General features: G+C 47.3%; 1 protein-coding gene across 1 annotated transcript in view; it reads right to left on the bottom strand.

The window, feature by feature from the left end:
* Window positions 1–19,516, bottom strand: part of RFTN1 (raftlin, lipid raft linker 1) — a 204,953-nt gene that overhangs the window by 76,393 nt on the left and 109,044 nt on the right. Inside the window, exon 4 of the mRNA XM_033431989.2 lies at window positions 17,814–17,922. Coding sequence (XP_033287880.1) covers window positions 17,814–17,922 — 109 coding nt within the window. The remainder of the gene's footprint in view (window positions 1–17,813; window positions 17,923–19,516) is intronic.

Below are 19,516 nucleotides of genomic sequence, written 5' to 3'. Positions count from 1 at the left end.
CTGCCTTGCCAAGTCCTGCCCAAGTTGCACATTTGTGAGCAAAATCAATGAATGGTGTCACTGTAAACCACTATGTTTTGGGGTGGTTTGTTACAGAGCAATAGACATTCTCTTAAAATACATTAAGCCTCACTAATTCATACCTATGGGAAGATACCAGACTGCAGTACTTTCTTAAAGTAAAATCCACAATCTTTATAAAGGATGCTGTGAGGAGCGCTCTCAAACATGTGGAAATGTAAACAAGGATAACACAAACACTTCCAGGGAGTGGGCCTCTAGGGACCTGCTTTAATAAAGAGGTAAGAGTAATTTGTAATTAGCCTCTCAGTTTGTGATGATGCATCTGAACTGGTGGCACAGGCGGGCTCCCGGAGGTGAGCACGGCCCCCGCAGCGTGCCTTACATTATTAAGTGGCTGAGCAAAACCGTAGGCACACGGAGGCTCGGTTCTTGTTTATCACATGTTACAAACGCGCAGCACATGCATTAGTGATTATGTCTTACTATTTAGGAACGCCACAGGACGATGCCCACGTTCCCAGGCACCATCAGACTCAGAAAGAGTCACCGAGAAACCCTGTGCTTGAGGCTTCGGGAAAAAATCCATCTGCATTCTTAAGGTGTCATAAAGAGAATCTTCCCTTGCCCTCCGGGGAGTGTCTCAGAGGTCAGAGTGCCAAGAGCATCTCTCATTCAAAATGGGAAGTCTTTGAAATAAAGTTTCCACCCCAACTGAACGATGAAGAGTTCCATCAAAAGCTAAATTTATTTCTACCAAGAATATATTTAAACACTTTGTTTTAAAGTTTTTCCGTCTCTTCAGGTATACTGCGCTCAATAACGTCCTTATCACCCCACCAATAGCATCCCTATCACTGCCAACGATAACGTCCCTACTTAAAGGAAGGGTGGTATGTGTGTACAATGGAACATTATTCAACCACGAAAAAGAAGCCGATCCTGCCACTTGCAACAACATGGATGGACCTGGAAGGCATTGTGCTAAGTGAAATAAGTCAGACAGAGAAAGGCAAGTACTGGATAATGTCACTCATATGTAGAATCTAAAAACGGCAACTCAAAGAAACGTAGAGTAGAATGGTGCTTACCAGGAGCTAGGGGGGCAGGGGAAATAGGGACATGTTGGTCAAAGGGTACGAACTTCCAGTTGTAAGATGAATACATTCTGAGGATGCAATGGACACCCTGATGACTGTAGTTAACAATACTGTATGTGTTGTATAATTGAAATTTGCTAAAGGAGTAAATGTTAATATTTTCAGCACACGTGGGAAATGGTAACTTTGGATTAACGTGGTAGTCATTTAACAATATCTCAAATCATCACGTTGTACACCTTAAACTTACGCAATGTTATTTGTCAGTTATATCTCAATAAAGCTGGAAAAAAGCAAGCTCTCTACTACCGCACCAATAACATCCCTGCTATCCCAAACAATAACATCCCTACTAGCCATCCTCCACAGCGACCTTTTCAGCACCTAGGAATGCTGCTATAAGGCTAACAGAATGGACACACAGACTGGGAAGTAATTAATTAGATGGGAAACCTTGGTTTAGCCTATTTTCTCTTATTGCTTAGGCTAGGTTTATAATAGTTATTAGAATATGTGGGCCATTGTTCCAAACATACTTCTACAGATTACAGCACCACTCACAAAATGGTCATCTATCTTATTTTTCAGTCCTTTAAACACTTAAGAAGTGTTAAGTGAATCATTTAGATTTTCCTTACAACAGATTTTTTTTTCCATTGGAGTGTTAAAAGGCAATATTTACTTTTAGCTTTAAAAAAAGAAAATAATAGCTCTTGTACCGAACTCCAATCACAATTAGTTAAGGGGGAAGACAAAAATCATTGTCAGTCAACAAACATTGATTTACTAGATGAAGAACACAGGGAATATTAAGATGTGCCCAGCAAGATTCACAAAATGAGGGCACGTGGCACTAAAATTCAGCACGCCACCATTAAAAACCAGAATTAATCAATAATTTTTTTTGATAATGAGGGAGAAATAATTTAAAAGTCAGGTTGACCACACAATCACAGAATATTCAAGATGACGGATGTGCAAAAACTCATTTGACACATAAGAGAACCAAAAATTTGCGAAAATGATGTGTCCCTCCTAAATGCCGGCCCATGATTCGTTAAGCAGTAGGTTTCCTTTAGTGGAATCAGGGGACAATTCTGGAACTGGGCTTTTAAAGTTCCAGATTTCTCCTGGAAGAGGCAAGTTGGTTTCAGGAATTGAGTACTTGATAAGCAGCTCCTCCCTACCCCCTCCCCAAGCCATCCTCAACACTGCTAACTGGTCCTAATGGGATCGGGCTCTTTGAACGGGAATTCTCCCAAAAGCAGAAGAGGGGAAAACCTTACATGGGTTGTAACCCTGTCACACCGGCTCTCAAAACCCTCCAAAAAGATTCCACATAATCTCCAGCAATAAAACTGAAACCTTCCAGTTTGGGGGAAAGAGCCACCCGCCAGGATAAACTCCATCTCTCAGACGAGACGCTCCACCCTCCACGTGCCAAGAGGTCAGGCCCAATTCCCACACTCGCTATCTGTGCTAGATCCCAGACATAGCAGCAGGCAGGAGGTCTCACTGAGCAGGGATGCTCAGAACCTCCAAACAACCCAGATGGGAAAGTTCAACCGGGCTGTAAACCTGTCAGCTACCACATGTGTTCACTGACAGCACATAATTAGCGCTCACAACATGTTCCCCTCCCATAAAAGACATATATTTTTTGCATGCCATACATGCCACTTTGGAAACTTCCCTGGTGAGAACAGCAAATTCCATATTTGTAAACACGTCTGGTGGGAAGAATGAAGGGGAATCGGGTGACATTATAACCCTCCCAAGTCACTTCCAGGGAGGGCTGACTCAACAAGTTTCGACCACCCCCCAAGCACAGACAAAAGCGACCGCAAGTGACAGGAAGGAGAAAACACGTGAGTGTCCGTCACCTTGGTGTTCCCTGCCTCACCTCCAAAAACCTCTGTCCCTATACAGTTCTGACACCTTTCAAGCCTTGGGAATCCACGGGGTCTCTCTCCGTCATTGCCTAAATATTCATTGCGCATCTACTATATCAGCGGTCCCCAACCTTTCTGGCACCAGGGGCCGGTTTCGTGGCGGGGGCGGGGGGAGGGATGGCTCAGGCGGTAATGCGAGCAATGGGGAGCAATGGGGAGCGGCAGATGAGGCTTCGCTCACTCGCCCAGGCGCTCACCTCCTGCTGTGTGGCACGGTTCCTAACCAGCTGCTGCCCCGGGGGTTGGGGACCCCTGTAATATATGACCCCCGCTCTTCCCGGCACGGAAAAAAGGACATGGAAAATAATAAACATAATAATTAAGTAAAAATAGTAAAGTATCTTCAGAGGCAAAAGAGGTACAGATACAAGAGAGAGAGAGTGAAGGGAATAACTAGGGTGGGGAGGGCAGGGGCTAAGGTGCTCTTTAAACAGATACACACTGCTATATATAAAATAGATAACCAACAAGGACCTACTGAACAGCACAGGGAACTATACTCAATATTTTATAATAACCTATATGGGAAAAGAATCTGAAAAAGAATATACATATATCTACATATATATATAACTGAATATATATAGTATATATTATATTCAGTTATATATATAACTGAATCACTTTGTTGTACACCTGAAACTAACACAATGTTGTAAATCAACTATACTTCAATAATAAATAAAATGATGGGCAGGGTGCTGAGAAAGCGAACTCGAGCGAAGATGTGAAGGAAGGGAGGGAGTAGGCACGCAAGTATCTCGGGGGGAAGATGGGTCATAAAAGTGATGTCCCCTGCCAAGGGTTAGACCAAATTCAATAACCACAACTTGGTGACCCGATTCACAGTGAACTGAAAGGGGAAATACACAGTGCATACAAAATCCCACGCTGCATCTCCAGGATGTAACCTGGATATCCCCTGGGTTTTACCCACCCACCCACCCACCCCCCCGCAAATATTATTTCTCAGGAAAGAGGGAGTTAGTTCACACATTTACAGACTTTTACAAAGTCTCTCACAAGGCAAGGACTCTCTGTCACTTTATTTTGAACGACAAATACCGACGGGAAAGCACACCAGTCAAAGCTTATTTGGGACGTTTACTGAAGTCATCTGATGCATTTGAGTTTTTAAAAGGAGGTAAATACATTCAGCAAAAGCTTAAAGCAATTCCTATAGCGTGAAACAAAATTTGGGGGGAGCTGTAGTAAGCATGCTTCTTAAAGATCGCTTTTCAAAACACTGCAAGGAATTCTATGCACGAATGCAAATGTGCTACTGGGACCTGGATGAATCTCACAGACAGAGTGTTGAGCAAAAGACGCCATTTACAAAGATTACACTTACATAAAGTTCAAAACCCGGCTAAGCTAACCTTTGGTGTTAGAAACTAGACAGAGGCTACCTTTGGGGAGGAGAAGGAGGCGGGGTGATGGGAGTGGCCATTGGTGGTTCCCTGAGCTGTTCTGTTTCTTGACCTGGGTGCTGGTACCCAGGTGAGTACATTTTGTGCAAACTCACTTACGATTTATGCACTCACCTGTAATTATGTTATTTTTAATAAAGAGATTTTAAAAGAGCTACGCAGAGTAAGTGGTTGCATTATGGTGATTTCTCATTCACGTATGAGCTGGATAAGAAAAAACTATCCTAATGTCAAATGAATGGGCACTTAGGACTTAGGATAGAGTTTCCAGTGATAGCATCATTCATGAATTTTAAGAGTGCCAAATTCCACACAATTTGGATGAAAGTAAACACGATGATCTTGAAACCTGTGTTAGAAACTCCCAGAAGTCCCTCTGGTGATGACAGAGACACTAAGGGCAAAGATGCATGAAAAGGGTTGGAACAAAATTGTTTCACGAAATGTAAACATGGGGCGGGGAAAGCACTATTTCCAAATTTATGTGTTTTTAGATAATTTAAAGTATGCATGAAGAACTAAATTAATAATTAATATTCTAAAGGAGATGTATTTCAAATATATTCCTCAAAGGTTATATAGTAAAGTTGACCCCAACGTATTTTTTGGATCTTTCCATGAGGAAAATTTTCTTTCAGTTGTCTAATAAATGCTTCTTCTTGTGGCTGACAAGACTCAAAATCACACATATTTTCTGTCAATTTAGAAAACACGGAGAACTGAAAATTGTTTAAATAAATGAATCCTACAGAACTATGCTGTCCCAGACAGTAGCCACCAGCCACACATGGCCATCAAGCATGGGCAATGTGGGTGGTGCAACTAAGGAGCTGAATTCTTAATTGTATTGAATTTTAATGAATTTAAACTAAATTTAAAAACCGAAGCTGCATAAACTATTTTTCTGTTAAACACAACTTTATTTTGTAGGCCACTTCACTTTACTGAAAATTTGGCATCCAAATGGAGACGTGATACAAGTATAAAATAGATACCGCATTTCCAAGATTTCGTTGGTAAAGAAATAAAATAAAATATCTCATTACACATTGAAAACATAATATTTTGGATCCATTAGGTTAAACGAAGTATATTACTAAAATTAATTTCACCTTTGCTTTTATTTTTTTAACAGGGCTACTAGCGAATTTGAAATGACACAGGGGCTCAAATTATATTTTTATTGGACAGCGCAACTAAGGAATAAAATGCCACTTTTTAAAAGATTTTATTGAAGAATAGTTGATTTACAATGTTGTGCTAATTTCTGCTGTATAGCAGAGTGATTCAGTTATATAGACATATACATTCTTTTTATGTTCTTTTCCATTATGGTTTATCACAGGATATTGAACATAGTTCCCTATGCTCTACAGTAGGACCTTGTTGTTTATCCATTCTATATATAATAGTTTGAAAACGCCACTTTTGATTAGGGACCAAAGGGAAGAGATAAAAGAATGAGAATCAAAGCTGGAAAAGCCAATATATTTGAAGATCTGATTAACAACTATGGTAGAAGAAGTCCAGGGCCAGGTTGGGGGAATGGGGAAAAGTAGAAAAGGGGAGTAAAAGTCCAAGAGACCAAGGTCAGATAAACTGGAACTGACCCAGACAGCAGAGCAAACGCTATCGACGATTCCACAGCTGTCACCAGACCCAAGGACCTAGTTTTTGCTGACGATGTGTTAGGAGATTGCTATGTCTGTTATTAAAGGAGCAGAGGGATGACAGAGGTGCCAAGCACGTATCTTTCTGGGGTGACAAAAGAGAGGAGGGAGCTTTAATCGCCCTCCATTGGAGGTCTGGGTGAGGATTAGGAAACACAGTTACCCCAAGAGTCGGGACCGAAAGACTTGTTTTAGCGGAACCAAGAAAATACAGTCAAGTACTCCACTCATGTGGGCTTATGGCAATTCTGTGTGGTGGGGAGGCAATCAGTATTAGGGACCCACTGTAAAAAGGGAGAAGACGGCCCTGCCACCTGCTGACCACCTGTGATTGTCCATGGTTTGTAAGTGTTCCATGAGTTCCTCGTTGACTTGGTGCATTTTCCCCAGTATGCTCCACGATATAAACAGGTGTTTGGGGAGGAGAAGAGACAAGGGGAAAGTTCTTAAATGACCTTTGAGAAACGCTGAGCTAAGCTAAGTAAGCAGGCTTCTTACTGCAGACCTTGTCAGAGCCTTGACTCTTCTAAGGAGCATCATGACCGTCAAGAGGGCTTGCACCCTGCCTGTTTCCCAAACATTCTGGACTGCAGAACCTATTTTTATTTATTTATTTATGGCTGTGTTGGGTCTTCATTGCTAAATGCAGCCTTTCTCTAGTTGTGGCGAGTGGCGGCTACTCTTTGTTTCAGTGCACGGGCTTCTCATTGCAGTGGCTTCTCTTGTTTCAGAGCATGGGCTCTAGGCGCACAGGCTTCAGTAGTTGTGGCACGTAGGCTCAGTAGTTGTGGCTCGCGGGCTCTAGAGCGCAGGCTCAGTAGTTGTGGCACACAGGCTTAGTTGCTCCGTGGCATGTGGGACCTTCCCAGACCAGGGATTGAACCCGTGTCCCCTGCATTGGCAGGCGGATTCTTAATCAAGTCCCCAGAACCTCTTTTTCCAAGGAACATTGCAGGAAGAGCACACATCAAGAAGTGCTGGCTTCGCAGGAAATCACTCAGATCTTCAGCCCTTTTGGCTTCACCCTCAGCCCAAAAGGAACACAACTGTCTGTTGTAAGCACAGTTCAGAGGCAACGGGAGCCAGAACCTGCTTTATCCCACCTTGTCTGTCGCAGACTCCCTCTGGGGCCTATTTCAGCAGCTATGGAAGCCAAGTACATCTCAGGTGCCCCCAGGCCACAGTGCTGTCCTGGAGAAGCAGACATCTGTCCCTCACCTACAGGAGCTCCCAGGCTGGCCTACAGCCCACCCAAACACCTGGCCTCAGGTGAAGTCACGTGAGCCCTGGCACCTCCAACCTCCCACCAACAAGTGGGGATGGAGGAGAGAGTAGCCTTCCCAAGGTGCCAAAAGCAACCCAGGAGGGTTGTCCTCCTGAGAGGACAGCCTGATGCCCAGGCCTAATTTCTCTCTAGAACATAGTATTCTTGGGCACAGACCTGCCACCTCGCTCCGGTTTACTTTCTGTTTCCCCTCCAGTGTTTTGTCTTCTCCACCAGCCTCCAGAAGAGTTTCTGATTCCTTGGATTTGGGGCAATTTCTCTGCAGAGACCACAAAGGAAGGCAGGCTGACGGCCACAGGCTGCCCACAGACTCAGCAACAGGCCACTCTGTTCTGTGAGCATCTAAATGCCACTTTTAAAAATCCCAAGTTGATTTTTTGATAACAAGTTCTGTTATTTTATTTTATGTGACATGTGATCCAAATGCTAAAAATTACATAAAATCACAATGCTTTACATGGTCAAGTTCTAATCCTCAAGTCAGATATTAAAATTCAGTTGCTTAATAAAAAATTACATTAAGGAGAATAATGAAGATAATTCAGCAAGCCCGTGGAAAGAAAGAAAGAACAGCTTAAATTTAAAAGTAAAACAAACAAACGAAACAACAGTCTCAGAACCATCCTGGGCATAACACAGGAACACACGTGAGTTCTACAGTGTATAGGGCAGTGGGTTTTTTTTTGTTTGTTTTTGTTTTTTGCGGTACACGGGCCTCTCACTGTTGTGGCCTCTCCCGTTGCCGAGCACAGGCTCCGGACGTGCAGGCTCAGCGGCCATGGCTCACGGGCCCAGCCGCTCCGCGGCATGTGGGATCCTCCCGGACCAGGGCACGAACCCGTGTCCCCTGCATCAGCAGGCAAACTCTCAACCACTGCACCACCGTGGAAGCCCCGGGCAGTGGTTTTTAATTATAACCCAAAGGCTTTTTGGATCAGGCCTTGTAAAGTATGTACCGGGAGGGGAAGGGCCACAGCAATAGCTTCCATGGAGATCACCAATGACCTCATGGCCATCCCACCAATGGCTATTTCTTATTTTTAGTCTCAGAAGCACCAACAGTGTTGACAAGCCCTCCCCTGCTGAAGCACCCTCAGCTTCCGTCACCCGCCCTCCCCGAGTTTCCCTTGGACCTCTCTAGCCACTCACTTTCTGCCTCTTTTCTCTGCCCAGCAGTGAATGCTGCAATTCCTCTGGGTTCCGATGGAGGCCCTCTTCCTTCACACCCTCCCTTCCTTCCTAAGTGATTTCATCATGGCCATGGCACCATTCACCATCTACCAGCCGGTATCTCCAGCCCAGACCACTGCCCTGAGCTCCTGGACCACAGAAACGATGGCCTGTCCCACAGACTTTCTTATCTCAGCAGAGGCCTCCATTCCTTCAGCAGCACAGGCCAGACCAGCCTGGTCCCTCCCTCCCTACCATGCCGTTATTCGATCCGTAAACAGCCCTGGTGATCCCCCTGGCTCCGCAGTCCTTTAATCCAACCACATCTCCACCATGATGCTGTTCTGACAGCTAAGCTACAACCTAACCATCTACAAAGAGACACTCCAACAGGATCCTAACTGCACCCACCCTGCCCCCCATCCAGTCTCTACCCCGCAGCCGTTCTGATCTTTCCAAAATGTAAATCTGGTATCATTCTCTAGCTCCTCCTAAAAGCCGCCCCCCCAGCGGCTTTCCACTGCATTTGGGAGAAAAACCCAAATCCTGCTGCTGGCCTGTGGGCCCTGCACACATGAGTCCTGACTCTCCAGCCTCACCCTCCAATCTCTGCGGTCAAGTCAAAACGGCCTCTGTGGGCTTCCCTGGTGGCGCAGTGGTTGAGAGTTTGCCTGCTGATGCAGGGGACACGGGTTTGTGCCCCGGTCCGGGAGGATCCCACATGCCGCGGAGCGGCTGGGCCTGTGAGCCATGGCCGCTGAGCCTGCGCGTCCGGAGCCTGTGCTCCGCAACGGGAGAGGCCACAACAGTGAGAGGCCCGTGTACCGCAAAAAAAAAAAAAAAAAAAAAAAAACGGCCTCCATCCCGTTCCTCTGACGAAACATGCCCCCCCCACCTCCTGGCCTTTTACCAAGTCCTTCCAGGTCCCACTACCTCCACTCTTTCTCACCTGTTTAACCCTCAGATCTCAGTGCAAACCCCACTTCTTAGTGCACCACCCTCTCCTCCCACTGCCTGCCTGGGTCAGGGCCCCTCACCATGTTCCACTCCGGAGCACATACCCTTTGTGATGAGACCTCCACCCTGTGACTACCTGCTCTCAGCTGGGCTGTAAGCCTCCTGTGACCAGGGACGGTACCTGGACTGGCTAAGGCCTCTCCAGACAACACCTCAAAGGTCTGGTCACAGAAACATGGGTGAACCTTGGCCACCGGTACTGGGTCTTAAGTTCACGCACAGGGCAAAAAACGAAGCAGAAGAGTTTGTCTCGTTTTGGGCGGAGTGATCAAGACAAGCACACAACGCCCTCCCTCCCCTCAGGATCAAATTAACTTCAGCTAACCTCTCAGGACAGAACAGGGAGCTCACAGGCCAGGGAAAAGAGCAGAAAAGGAACTTTATAAGCAAACAGGCCTCCAGGCAGCAGCTCCTGCATTGTTCCCTCCACTGTGAGCGTCTAAGCCTGTGAGGCCCTCCTGCCTCCTACCCCGGCCTCAAGGGAGAGGGTGTCCCATCCCACATGTGCAGATCACCCCACCCTGGACCTGCCTCTGCTTTTTTTTTTTTTTTTTTTCTGTACGCGGGCCTCTCACTGTTGTGGCCTCTCCCGTTGCGGAGCACAGGCTCTGGACGCGCAGGCTCAGCGGCCATGGCTCACGGGCTCAGCCGCTTCGTGGCATGTGGGATCTTCCCGGACCGGGGCACGAACCCGTGTCCCCTGCATCGGCAGGCGAACTCTCAACTACTGCACCACCAGGGAAGCCCCTGCCTCTGCTTTTTATCGCCTCTAACTTCCGTTAACTTTTCCTTCTCTATCAGTACCTTTCAGCTTTTAAAGATGCTCAATTCTCCTATTCAAAACAAACTAACAAGAATTCCTTCGACCTGTACCCTGTCTTAGCCTCTATCTATACTTACGTATTCTTAAACCCAGAATGTGAGGGGTCTCTGCCTGCCCCATCCCTTAAAAATTGCTCTTGTGAGATTTACCAGTGGCCTCCAGTGGTCAAACCCAGTGGGTGACCTCCCACCCGCAGTGGGTTCCAACTTGACCTCTTTCCTGCTGTTACGGTATTCCCTGGTCTCTTCCCGCAGATTCTGGAACATCACGCTCTTCCCTTTCTCCCCGTGCTTCTTTTAAAAGCCATTTCTTTTTCTCCTTCTCTGGATCCTCCCCAGAGCTCTCTCCTCTCTCCCTCTGCAGGAATGAGTGAGCTCTCCCATCATGAGTTCACCCTGTCCACGTCTCCGCCATCTTAGCCAGGGGCTACTCAAAATGTGGTCCTCGGCCCACTGCTGGTCCACCAACTTTCTGTTACCAGTTTGTGACAAGTAGGTACACAAAACAAGAGAAAGCATTTATATACTTTTCTAGCTCTTCAACGTTGCCACCATGTTTCACTGTATTTTACAAAAGCATCCCTCCTTAATGAACTGGAAAAGAACAAAACAAACAAAATCTGGTCCTTCACCACAGAGAATCTGAGAATAAGAGAATCTGGTCTAGATCTTGCAGTTCTCTGATGGATCTATCTGCTTACATTGAGAAACCAAGACTTCCCAATAAGAAAGTAAAAAACGTTATCCACTTCTCTAGAACAAAGTCAGCCAACGAGCCAGCCAAGCAACAGAAGACCTTAGGATCCTGGGTCTGTATTTTCCACGAGGCAGCAATGGGCTGAGGCCCTTGAGATGGGCATGTGCCCCCCAGACAACCCCCTGAATCACTTCTGCACCATCTCACCTGCCCCTCAACTACGTCCCCATTCTCCGCCTCCTCCCAAGCTCCAGTGTAACCATACCTGCCTTCTGGAATGTTTCCCAGAGGGTCCCACTGGCCCCTCGGTCCCAAACATGCCCATCACCAGCCTCATCACCTCTCTCCCCCAAACGGCCCCTCGGGCTGTGTGTTTCTCCCCATCCTTGCAAATGACCCCGCCTGACACTTCAGTCCCCTGAGTGTCACGTTAGGCTCCCCTCCCTCCTCTGTGACACAAAGTCTTAATGATTCTTCCTCTGCATTTCTCTTTTAATTTGTTCAGTCACTCGACAAATATGTATTAAGTTCCGGAGACATAACAGGGAACAGGACACCCCATCCCCCGGCAGTGCCTCAGCCCCTTCTCCGTCCAGCCCCAGCCCTGAGCCACTTCCCTCCACGCCGAGGCTACCCTCACTGCTAGAACCACACTCCACTTTCCCTTAACCTCTCCCCCAGCCCTACCAGGGCAGCCTTTTAAAAAATGTCACGATTCCCTTGGTTTGAGAGTAGATGAGGGTGCAGTGAGGAAAGGGAAGCCTTTTTAACATAATTTCCCTTTCACTCTCAGTCGGCATCTCGCACTAATTAAAATTAGACCCTGCACAGCACTTGGAGAAATGAAGCCCCGAATACTCAACAATTAGCCGGAATAAACGATGAGTCATTTAGATACCACAGGCAAAGTTTCAGAATCCTGGGGATTTGAGATATTCTGTTTCATTAAAAGGAGACATTGAGATTTGAAATACCTGTCGGGTTCTCTTCTTTAGGACAAGATGGAAGCAGCATCGTTTGGTTTTCTGAAGGGCAATGCCTGTAGTTTAATCCAGGCCACTGAGTTTCCGAGCTTCCCCACACAGAACCTCGCAGGGGTCTGCCTCGATGTCTTCATTCCCAAGGCTCCGTGGTCCAGTGAAAACCAAAACCTAGTGCTAAGTAGGTCCTTCAGGTCCATCATAAAAGGAGTTAATCTGAGAAAGTGAGAGCCCAGAGCTGAGGGTCTGAAGGTGAGGCCCTGCAGTCTCGCCCAGACAATGGCAGGGGGGTGCGTGGCTTTCTCCCCTGGGCAGCCAGGCCTGGAGCCCCAGACTCCACTCAGGGGAGGCCTTGGACTTGCTCTGAAATCTGTCCCCACATACCAGACACGGTTACACCCAACTGCCTCCCATGCCCAACCCAGCCTTCTGGCTTGGACGGCTCCCTCCCAGCTCCTGAGGGCTCCGCAGAAGTGGCGGCAGGGCCCAGTGGTCAGGAGTGAGGCCCCTGGACCAGACAGGCTGGGTTCCAACCCCAGTCCTCCCTGTCCCAGGTGTAACTTTGGGCAAACTGCATAGCTTCTCTGTGCCTCAGGTTCTTCACCTGTAAAATGGGGATAAGGCTTCAGAAGGCAGAGATGAGGGTTAAGAGTATAGTGCTTGTAACAGCCCTTCAGCACAGGGTCTGCCTGGCATCTAGAGGGATTCCCTCTGTGGAGTAAAATCCCATTTAAAATTCAAATTAACCTATATATGCATAAATAGGCGCCAGCAGCACGTAATACAGACAGAGACCAAATCATCTTTTTTTTTTTTTCCTTGTATTCCTGCCCCAGGGGAATTCTTGCTCCTGGAGCTCCTGGAGCCTGAGACTCCAGGCCATTTCCTGCATCTTTAGAGGAAGGAACCTCACCCCCGATTCACCTGAGCTGGCTTGAGTAGGGCTCCCTTTCACGTAACCAAAAGAACGGTGCCCAGAACAGCCTTCCTCCTCCCACTGTCCATCCTAAACTCCAGCCAATCAGGACATGGCTCTTTCTCAGCCTTGAGCCTTTCCTCCATGCTCCTGTCCACACCAGAAACAGCACTGTCCACCAGGCCCCTCCACCTCCTCCAGCGCCCATCGCTCGCTGCTCAGAGCCCCCATCCTATAGCTCACGTCTCCACAGCCTTCCCAGGCCACAGACCCTCCCCAGACCCTCCTCCCCAGCTCCACGGGCACCTGCTGGGGCCATCCCACCCCCCCGCACCCCATGGCAGGCCAGGCCAGGCCTCATCGCTCTTCAGTCGCAGCCCCTGGCAAAGCCCCCGTCCTCTCTGAGCTGTCTCCTCCGGTCTAGAAGGGAGACATCACTGCCAGCGTGGCCCCCGGAACGGAAATGCTGTGCGGCACCAACCAGAAAATGTGTGCCGTGACTCGGCAAACTTTAAAGTGCTTTCGAAACATCCAGACACTTTCCCAAGAAGCTCCAAAGAACGTAAAGTCATTCGAAGACGCACGTGTAGACTCTTCATTCTATATCACCCTGTCTTCTTTACAATCCTCTGGGAGCTCTGGAGAACAGAAATTCCAAAGGGTCCCACAAACACACCAGCCACGCGAAACAGGCTCTGGGAGTCACCTGGCAGGCTGCACCTTTGTCGAAAAGGAACAGAGGCAGCACCGAAGTGCTCCCAGCCTTGCAACTGTCTCTCGAGCATCCGGTTCTAGGGCTTGGAAAATGTATTCTCTCCAAGTCTGCCCATAAAACTGTATCTTAAATGTTCTGTGGGCCCTAATAAATAATTTCCATAAAGGGTCAGTTGGATGGAGCACAGCAGGATACCAGGGGGAAGAACACAGTGCAGTAGCCCAGGTTTAATTTGATCCGCCAGAGTGCTCAGAACATCATTAGGCCACACGGAAAGGAAGAGAGGCATCTTTTTCATACAGCTCCCTTCACCCTCCGTGTGAAATCGTGATGGAGGGGGGCTGTGAATTACGGCATCTTCGGCTAATTTTACAGGACACAGATACAGATAATTTTATTTTTCCTCATTGTGGAAAATAATGAAATCTCCTTTCCCTCCCTCCAACCATGTCCTCTAACCAAAGGTTCTGCTAATTTAAAACATTTGGTGGCAAAACAACACGGAGGCATTGTTCTGAAGAAAAGAAAAATTCTAATCACTTTGAGTTTAATGCTACTGTGCAGAGAAGAATATGAGCTTATCCTGGATGTGACAAAATGAGTTAATTACCGTCTCATCGTAAGATGGATCTACTTGTCATAGGGACGGGAGCCATTATTTCACACAAAATAATGACCCAGATAAAAAAGGAATGGCTGTAGGCAGTAGCTGCAGTGACACAGCTTCATCTTGGTCTAAGTAAATGGCAATTAACAGGTGTCACCACTTGTTATACACACACACACACACACACACACACACACACACACACACACACATACATATATATATATAGGGACCAAGCTATTCATTAAATATTTACTAAAAATACACAAAATAATTTTTCCTGTCTTTCTTCCCAGGGAACTCCTGTAGTCTTCGACTCGTGGGATGACAGGAAAATGTACACACGTGTGCAATTCAGCCATCAGCTGCAACAGCTGTTGACCTTGCAGAGAGGCCCCCATTCCTCTCCTCTTTGCACCAGAGGTGGTATTTTCTCCAGAAATCATGTCCAACAACAGAAAAGGGGAGCAAAGGGAAGGGGGCCCGGTCCCAGCATTTTGTACCTCTTCTCCTGGTTGTCATGGCCACTGGCCTAGAACTAGAGCCACAGCCAGCAGTGACAGCCAGAAACACTAGATCCTCCCAGGTGGAGCCCCCAGCCATGGACCGACAGGGCAGGGCCACATGGCCAGGCCACCTCAACACCTGGGTTCTCCAGAGTGGGGAGCTTCCCTTCCGCTCTGCTGACCACAACCATGAACTATGTCTCTACTGAGAGAAAAAGAGGTGAGAGACTCCGAGATACACATCTGGAGACCAATTCTGGCTCAGAAATCTCAGTGCTACCTGAGTATGCAAGTTGTCTAGTCTGCCTGAACCCAGTCATTTGTATTTGAAAACCAGGGGGGCAGAGGCACCCTGTGCCTGCTGCACAGGCAGAGGCAGGATGGCACAGTGGGCTTTAAACTGTATCCTCTTCAAAATGTTAAAAACAGAATCGCATGGAGACTATCATACTAAGTGAAGTCAGCCAGACAGAGAAAGATAAATATCATATGTCACTTATATGTGGAATCTAACCAAAAGATACAGGTGAACTTATTTCCAAAACAGAAATAGACCCACAGACACAGAAAACAAACTTATGGTTACCAAAGGCAAAGAGAGGTTGGGAGAGGGATAAATTAGGAGTTTGGGAATAACATAAATACACTACTATATATGAAACAGATAAACAACAAGGACCAACTGTACAGCACAGGGAACTATCTCAATATTTTGTAATAATGTATAAAGGAAAAGCATATGAAAAAGAATATATGTGTGTGTGTGCGTATATATGTATGCATGTATATATACATATACATATTTATAACTGAATTGCTGTGCTGTACACCTGAAACTAACACGACATTGTAAATCAACTATACCTCAATAAAAAAAATAATTTTTTTAATGTTAAAAACAGAATTCTTATACATACATAGAATGAGCAGGTGTCAATGATCGATTTAACCAATTATTGAATAAATCATGAGATACTGCCATGTGTACACACACAATCAGTGGGGGGAAAAGAATGTTGGGATAAAAGTAAAAGTTAACACAAAAGTGGCTGATGTCCTTCAGGGCATATAAACCATAACTCTGAGGTTCTGTCCTCTGTGGGACAGACGCCCACCTGCACTGCAGGCACTGCAGACACACGGCATCTGAGTGTCCACTCAGCAGGCTGTTTACGACCTGATATGGCCACAAGGCAATGGGTCAGTCCCGCAGTGATCTGGTTTGGTTAAGACAAAAGCGCCAAATCACATGTTTTTAAAAGAGCCTGTTTGATAGTATGGCCAGAGCCGATGCCCTCATCTTACCAACCCGCCCCTCAAATATTCCAAGCATCTGAGTCTAATTACAAAACCATTTCTACAACTATTTTTCCCCAGTGCTCAGATCACAGAGTAAATCCCACCTCTAGAATGCCCCTACCAAGTTTATGAGAACATTTTATTTGCAGCAATCCAAAGAAGATGGCCCTATTTATACAGACATCCCTCTGAGTTATGAAAGCACCCATGTTCTCAGGCTTAGGCATGTGTGAACTGAAACTGCTTTTCCTCCCACTTCTTAAAAATGATCTGAATTCTACCATAGCAGAAAGCGTCTCCATCGCCCGCGTAAAATTACCCAAATGTCTGACCTAATAGGTCACCCGAGACCCTGGGCTATGGGTCTCGGCTCCCATCATACCCGAGTGGTTATTCCCAGGGCCTTGTAGAGCCTGAACACTCCACAAATGTTGAAGAGAGGGAGGCAGAGAGTGAACCAAAAAAAAAAAAAAAAAAATAGAATCACTGGTTGTTTAAAGGGACCATTCAATTCCACTTTTCTACAGAACTTCTCTCCACGGCCTCCTGTTGCTTTCACAGCCGAGTCCTGGCCCTTCCTTCCACCCCTCATGGCCCCTTTCTTGCCAAAGGTCCTCTGACCTTCTTTTCATTCCCCTCAGGCCCTCACACATGCTGCTCCCTCTGTTCAGAGGGACCCCAACCCGCCCACTGCAGCCCCATCAGGCCTAATCCTACTGTCTCAGCCCGAGGCGCCTCCCCGATTCCCACACCACACCCTGTCTGTCTGCTGCTTCCCTCCCAGTCATGCTCATGACTCGGGTTCAGAAGAGCCTTCACTGTGAGGACACGAGGGCAGGGACCACGGCTATTTTGTTCTCTGCGTGCCAGCACCTAGTACTATTTCTGGCCTGACAACAGCCAACAATATTTATTAAAGAATTCACTGATTGACTGGATTTCAGACAAACCACAATCACCTCTACATGATGGGGCGGGGGGAACTGCCAATTATTTTGGGAGACTGGGAAGGGGAGGACAAGGCCAGCATTAAGCGATGAACTTAGCCCCAGTTTGGGCAAGGACATTCCTCCGGCAGTAAACGTCAGCGTATTGAAACTCAGCTCACCCTGAAATTAGGCAGGAAACCTCATATGGCTCAAAGAGAAGTTCAAAACCAGACATATTTCAGGGCAGAAAATGAACCCCCTGCAACGAGGCAATTTTCCCTGCTATGATCGCATGCCAGTGGTCACCGGACTGTGGCACGCTCCCGCTCTAGGAAAGAAGGGGGGCTCGTGACAATGAAGACCCACAGGGGGAGTGGAAGGTGGGATCTGAGGGGCTCACACCACCCTGAGGATTTGAAGGGGGTGCTGGCAGTGGGCCGGCAGGCCTGTCAGCTGTTAACGCCACTCCAGCCCTAAAAACACAGGGTCTGCCATCCTGGGAGGAGGGGAAGCCACCTTGTTCCAGAGCCAAGGCCAGCCTGAGTGGGAATGGACTGCCCCCCACGAGGCCACCCAAAGTCCCAGGTCAGAACAGGCCTGGGGAGTGCAGCCCACCTGCCCTCAGCCAGCCCCCAGCCATTCACTCAGGCAAGCGCTCAGCGAGCCCGTTCAATTGCATCCTGACTGCAGCACTCACCTTCTTAATGAACTCTGGGATGATTTTTTGGTCTGTCAGGTGGTCTAGGGAAGAATAGCAATCTAATTCCAAGATGTAGCCTTCATTGTGAAGATCAGTGTTCTGAGATCTGAAAAGAGAAACACACACACACACACAAGTTAAGATTTTGCACTATACACATATTAAAAAAAAAAAGAATCACTGGGTGTTGAATGAAATCCTAATTTCTTTCCTGAAAGTAACTGTCAAAAAGGCAGTTCTGAAAAAGTAATTTATGGTTAACAACTCAAATAATATAGAGGGACCTATTAATACTTCATGGAAAGACCTCCAAGACATATCATCAAGGAAAACACATCATTATAGAATGATGGGTTTAGTACAATAAGGTTTATACCTTAAACAACACAAACACACACACACACACACACACACACACTCCAGTAATGTATATTTCCCACTGGCAAACCAGTAATAGCAGTGGCCTCTGGGGGGATGGTGAGGGCCAGTGTGGGAATCTGGCGGGGATGGTGCTGGTGATCAAAAGTGACTTTGGCTGTATCTCTAATTTTTTCACTTTTTTGGAAGAGAATATATTCACGTATCACTTAGAAAATTAAAAATTAATTTTTAAAAGACTTTTTTTTTTTTTTGCGGTACGCGGGCCTCTCACTGTTGTGGCCTCTCCCGTTGCGGAGCACAGGCCCCGGACACGCAGGCTCAGCGGCCATGGCTCACGGGCCCAGCCGCTCTGCGGCATGTGGGATCTTCCCAGACCGGGGCACAAACCCGTGTCCCCTGCATCGGCAGGCGGACTCTCAACCTCTGCGCCACCAGGGAAGCCCTTAAAAGACTTTTAAAGGGTTCAACCCCTACAGAGGGCAATCCGGCAAAATCTATCAAAACTAAAGATGCATGAAGAAAAGAATATAAGGCAACTGAAGTAGAAATCCTGGGACGAGAGCGGACGTGAAGGGCTGTCTGAAGCAAACACCGAACACCTTGCGGTCGAGACGGAGGCGTCCAGCGTGCCCTGCCCTGCATCACTGCCCCCCGACCAGGGGGTGGGGCTGCTTCCCCATCCCCCTCATATAGATGTGCACGTGACTCAATGCTGGGTGCACTTGGGACAACCAGCAGCAAGTGGTCACCAGAAGGAAATCCCACCACTCCGTGTCACTCCTTTGAAGGACCCCTGGGTGACACTATGGGGCTGAGGGACTCCTGGGAGCCACATGGTTGTCAGAAATTGAAGGTGACTGGCTGGCCCTGCCGGACGTCAGACAACAGGAAGTGGACATCAGTCAAGGGCCGGCAGACCGTGCCCTTTCCTCGTGGGAAGGGGGACTTGGAGACCAGGGCCGGGCTCTCCAGGGCTCACACCACGTGTACAGCAACTCTCCACTGCCGAGGGCAGAGCAGGGCCCTCCCAGCCAACTTAGGAGGGTCCCCACCGAGGAGGGGCCCCTGCAGCCCCTGTGAGAGCAGGTGTAGCCAGGACGGGTGCCTTCATACTGAATTCCTGAGACACGTATATCCCACCAAATAAATAGCTTCTGAATGCCTATTTGCTATAATATTTTAAAGATGAATTTCTAGGAGTCATATATCATTCAAAGCAATTTATGCTGCCATTAACCATCTGAGTATGATTCACACGAAATTCAAAAGTGGAAAAATTAAAGAGGATTTGGCTTTCCCCAGGTGTGCAACTGTGATTG

Source organism: Orcinus orca, chromosome 5 (genome assembly GCF_937001465.1).
Source record: "Orcinus orca chromosome 5, mOrcOrc1.1, whole genome shotgun sequence".
NCBI classification, from domain to species: Eukaryota; Metazoa; Chordata; class Mammalia; order Artiodactyla; family Delphinidae; genus Orcinus; species Orcinus orca.
Note: the sequence above shows the minus strand (reverse complement) of the source record. Positions and strands in the feature narration are given on the sequence as shown.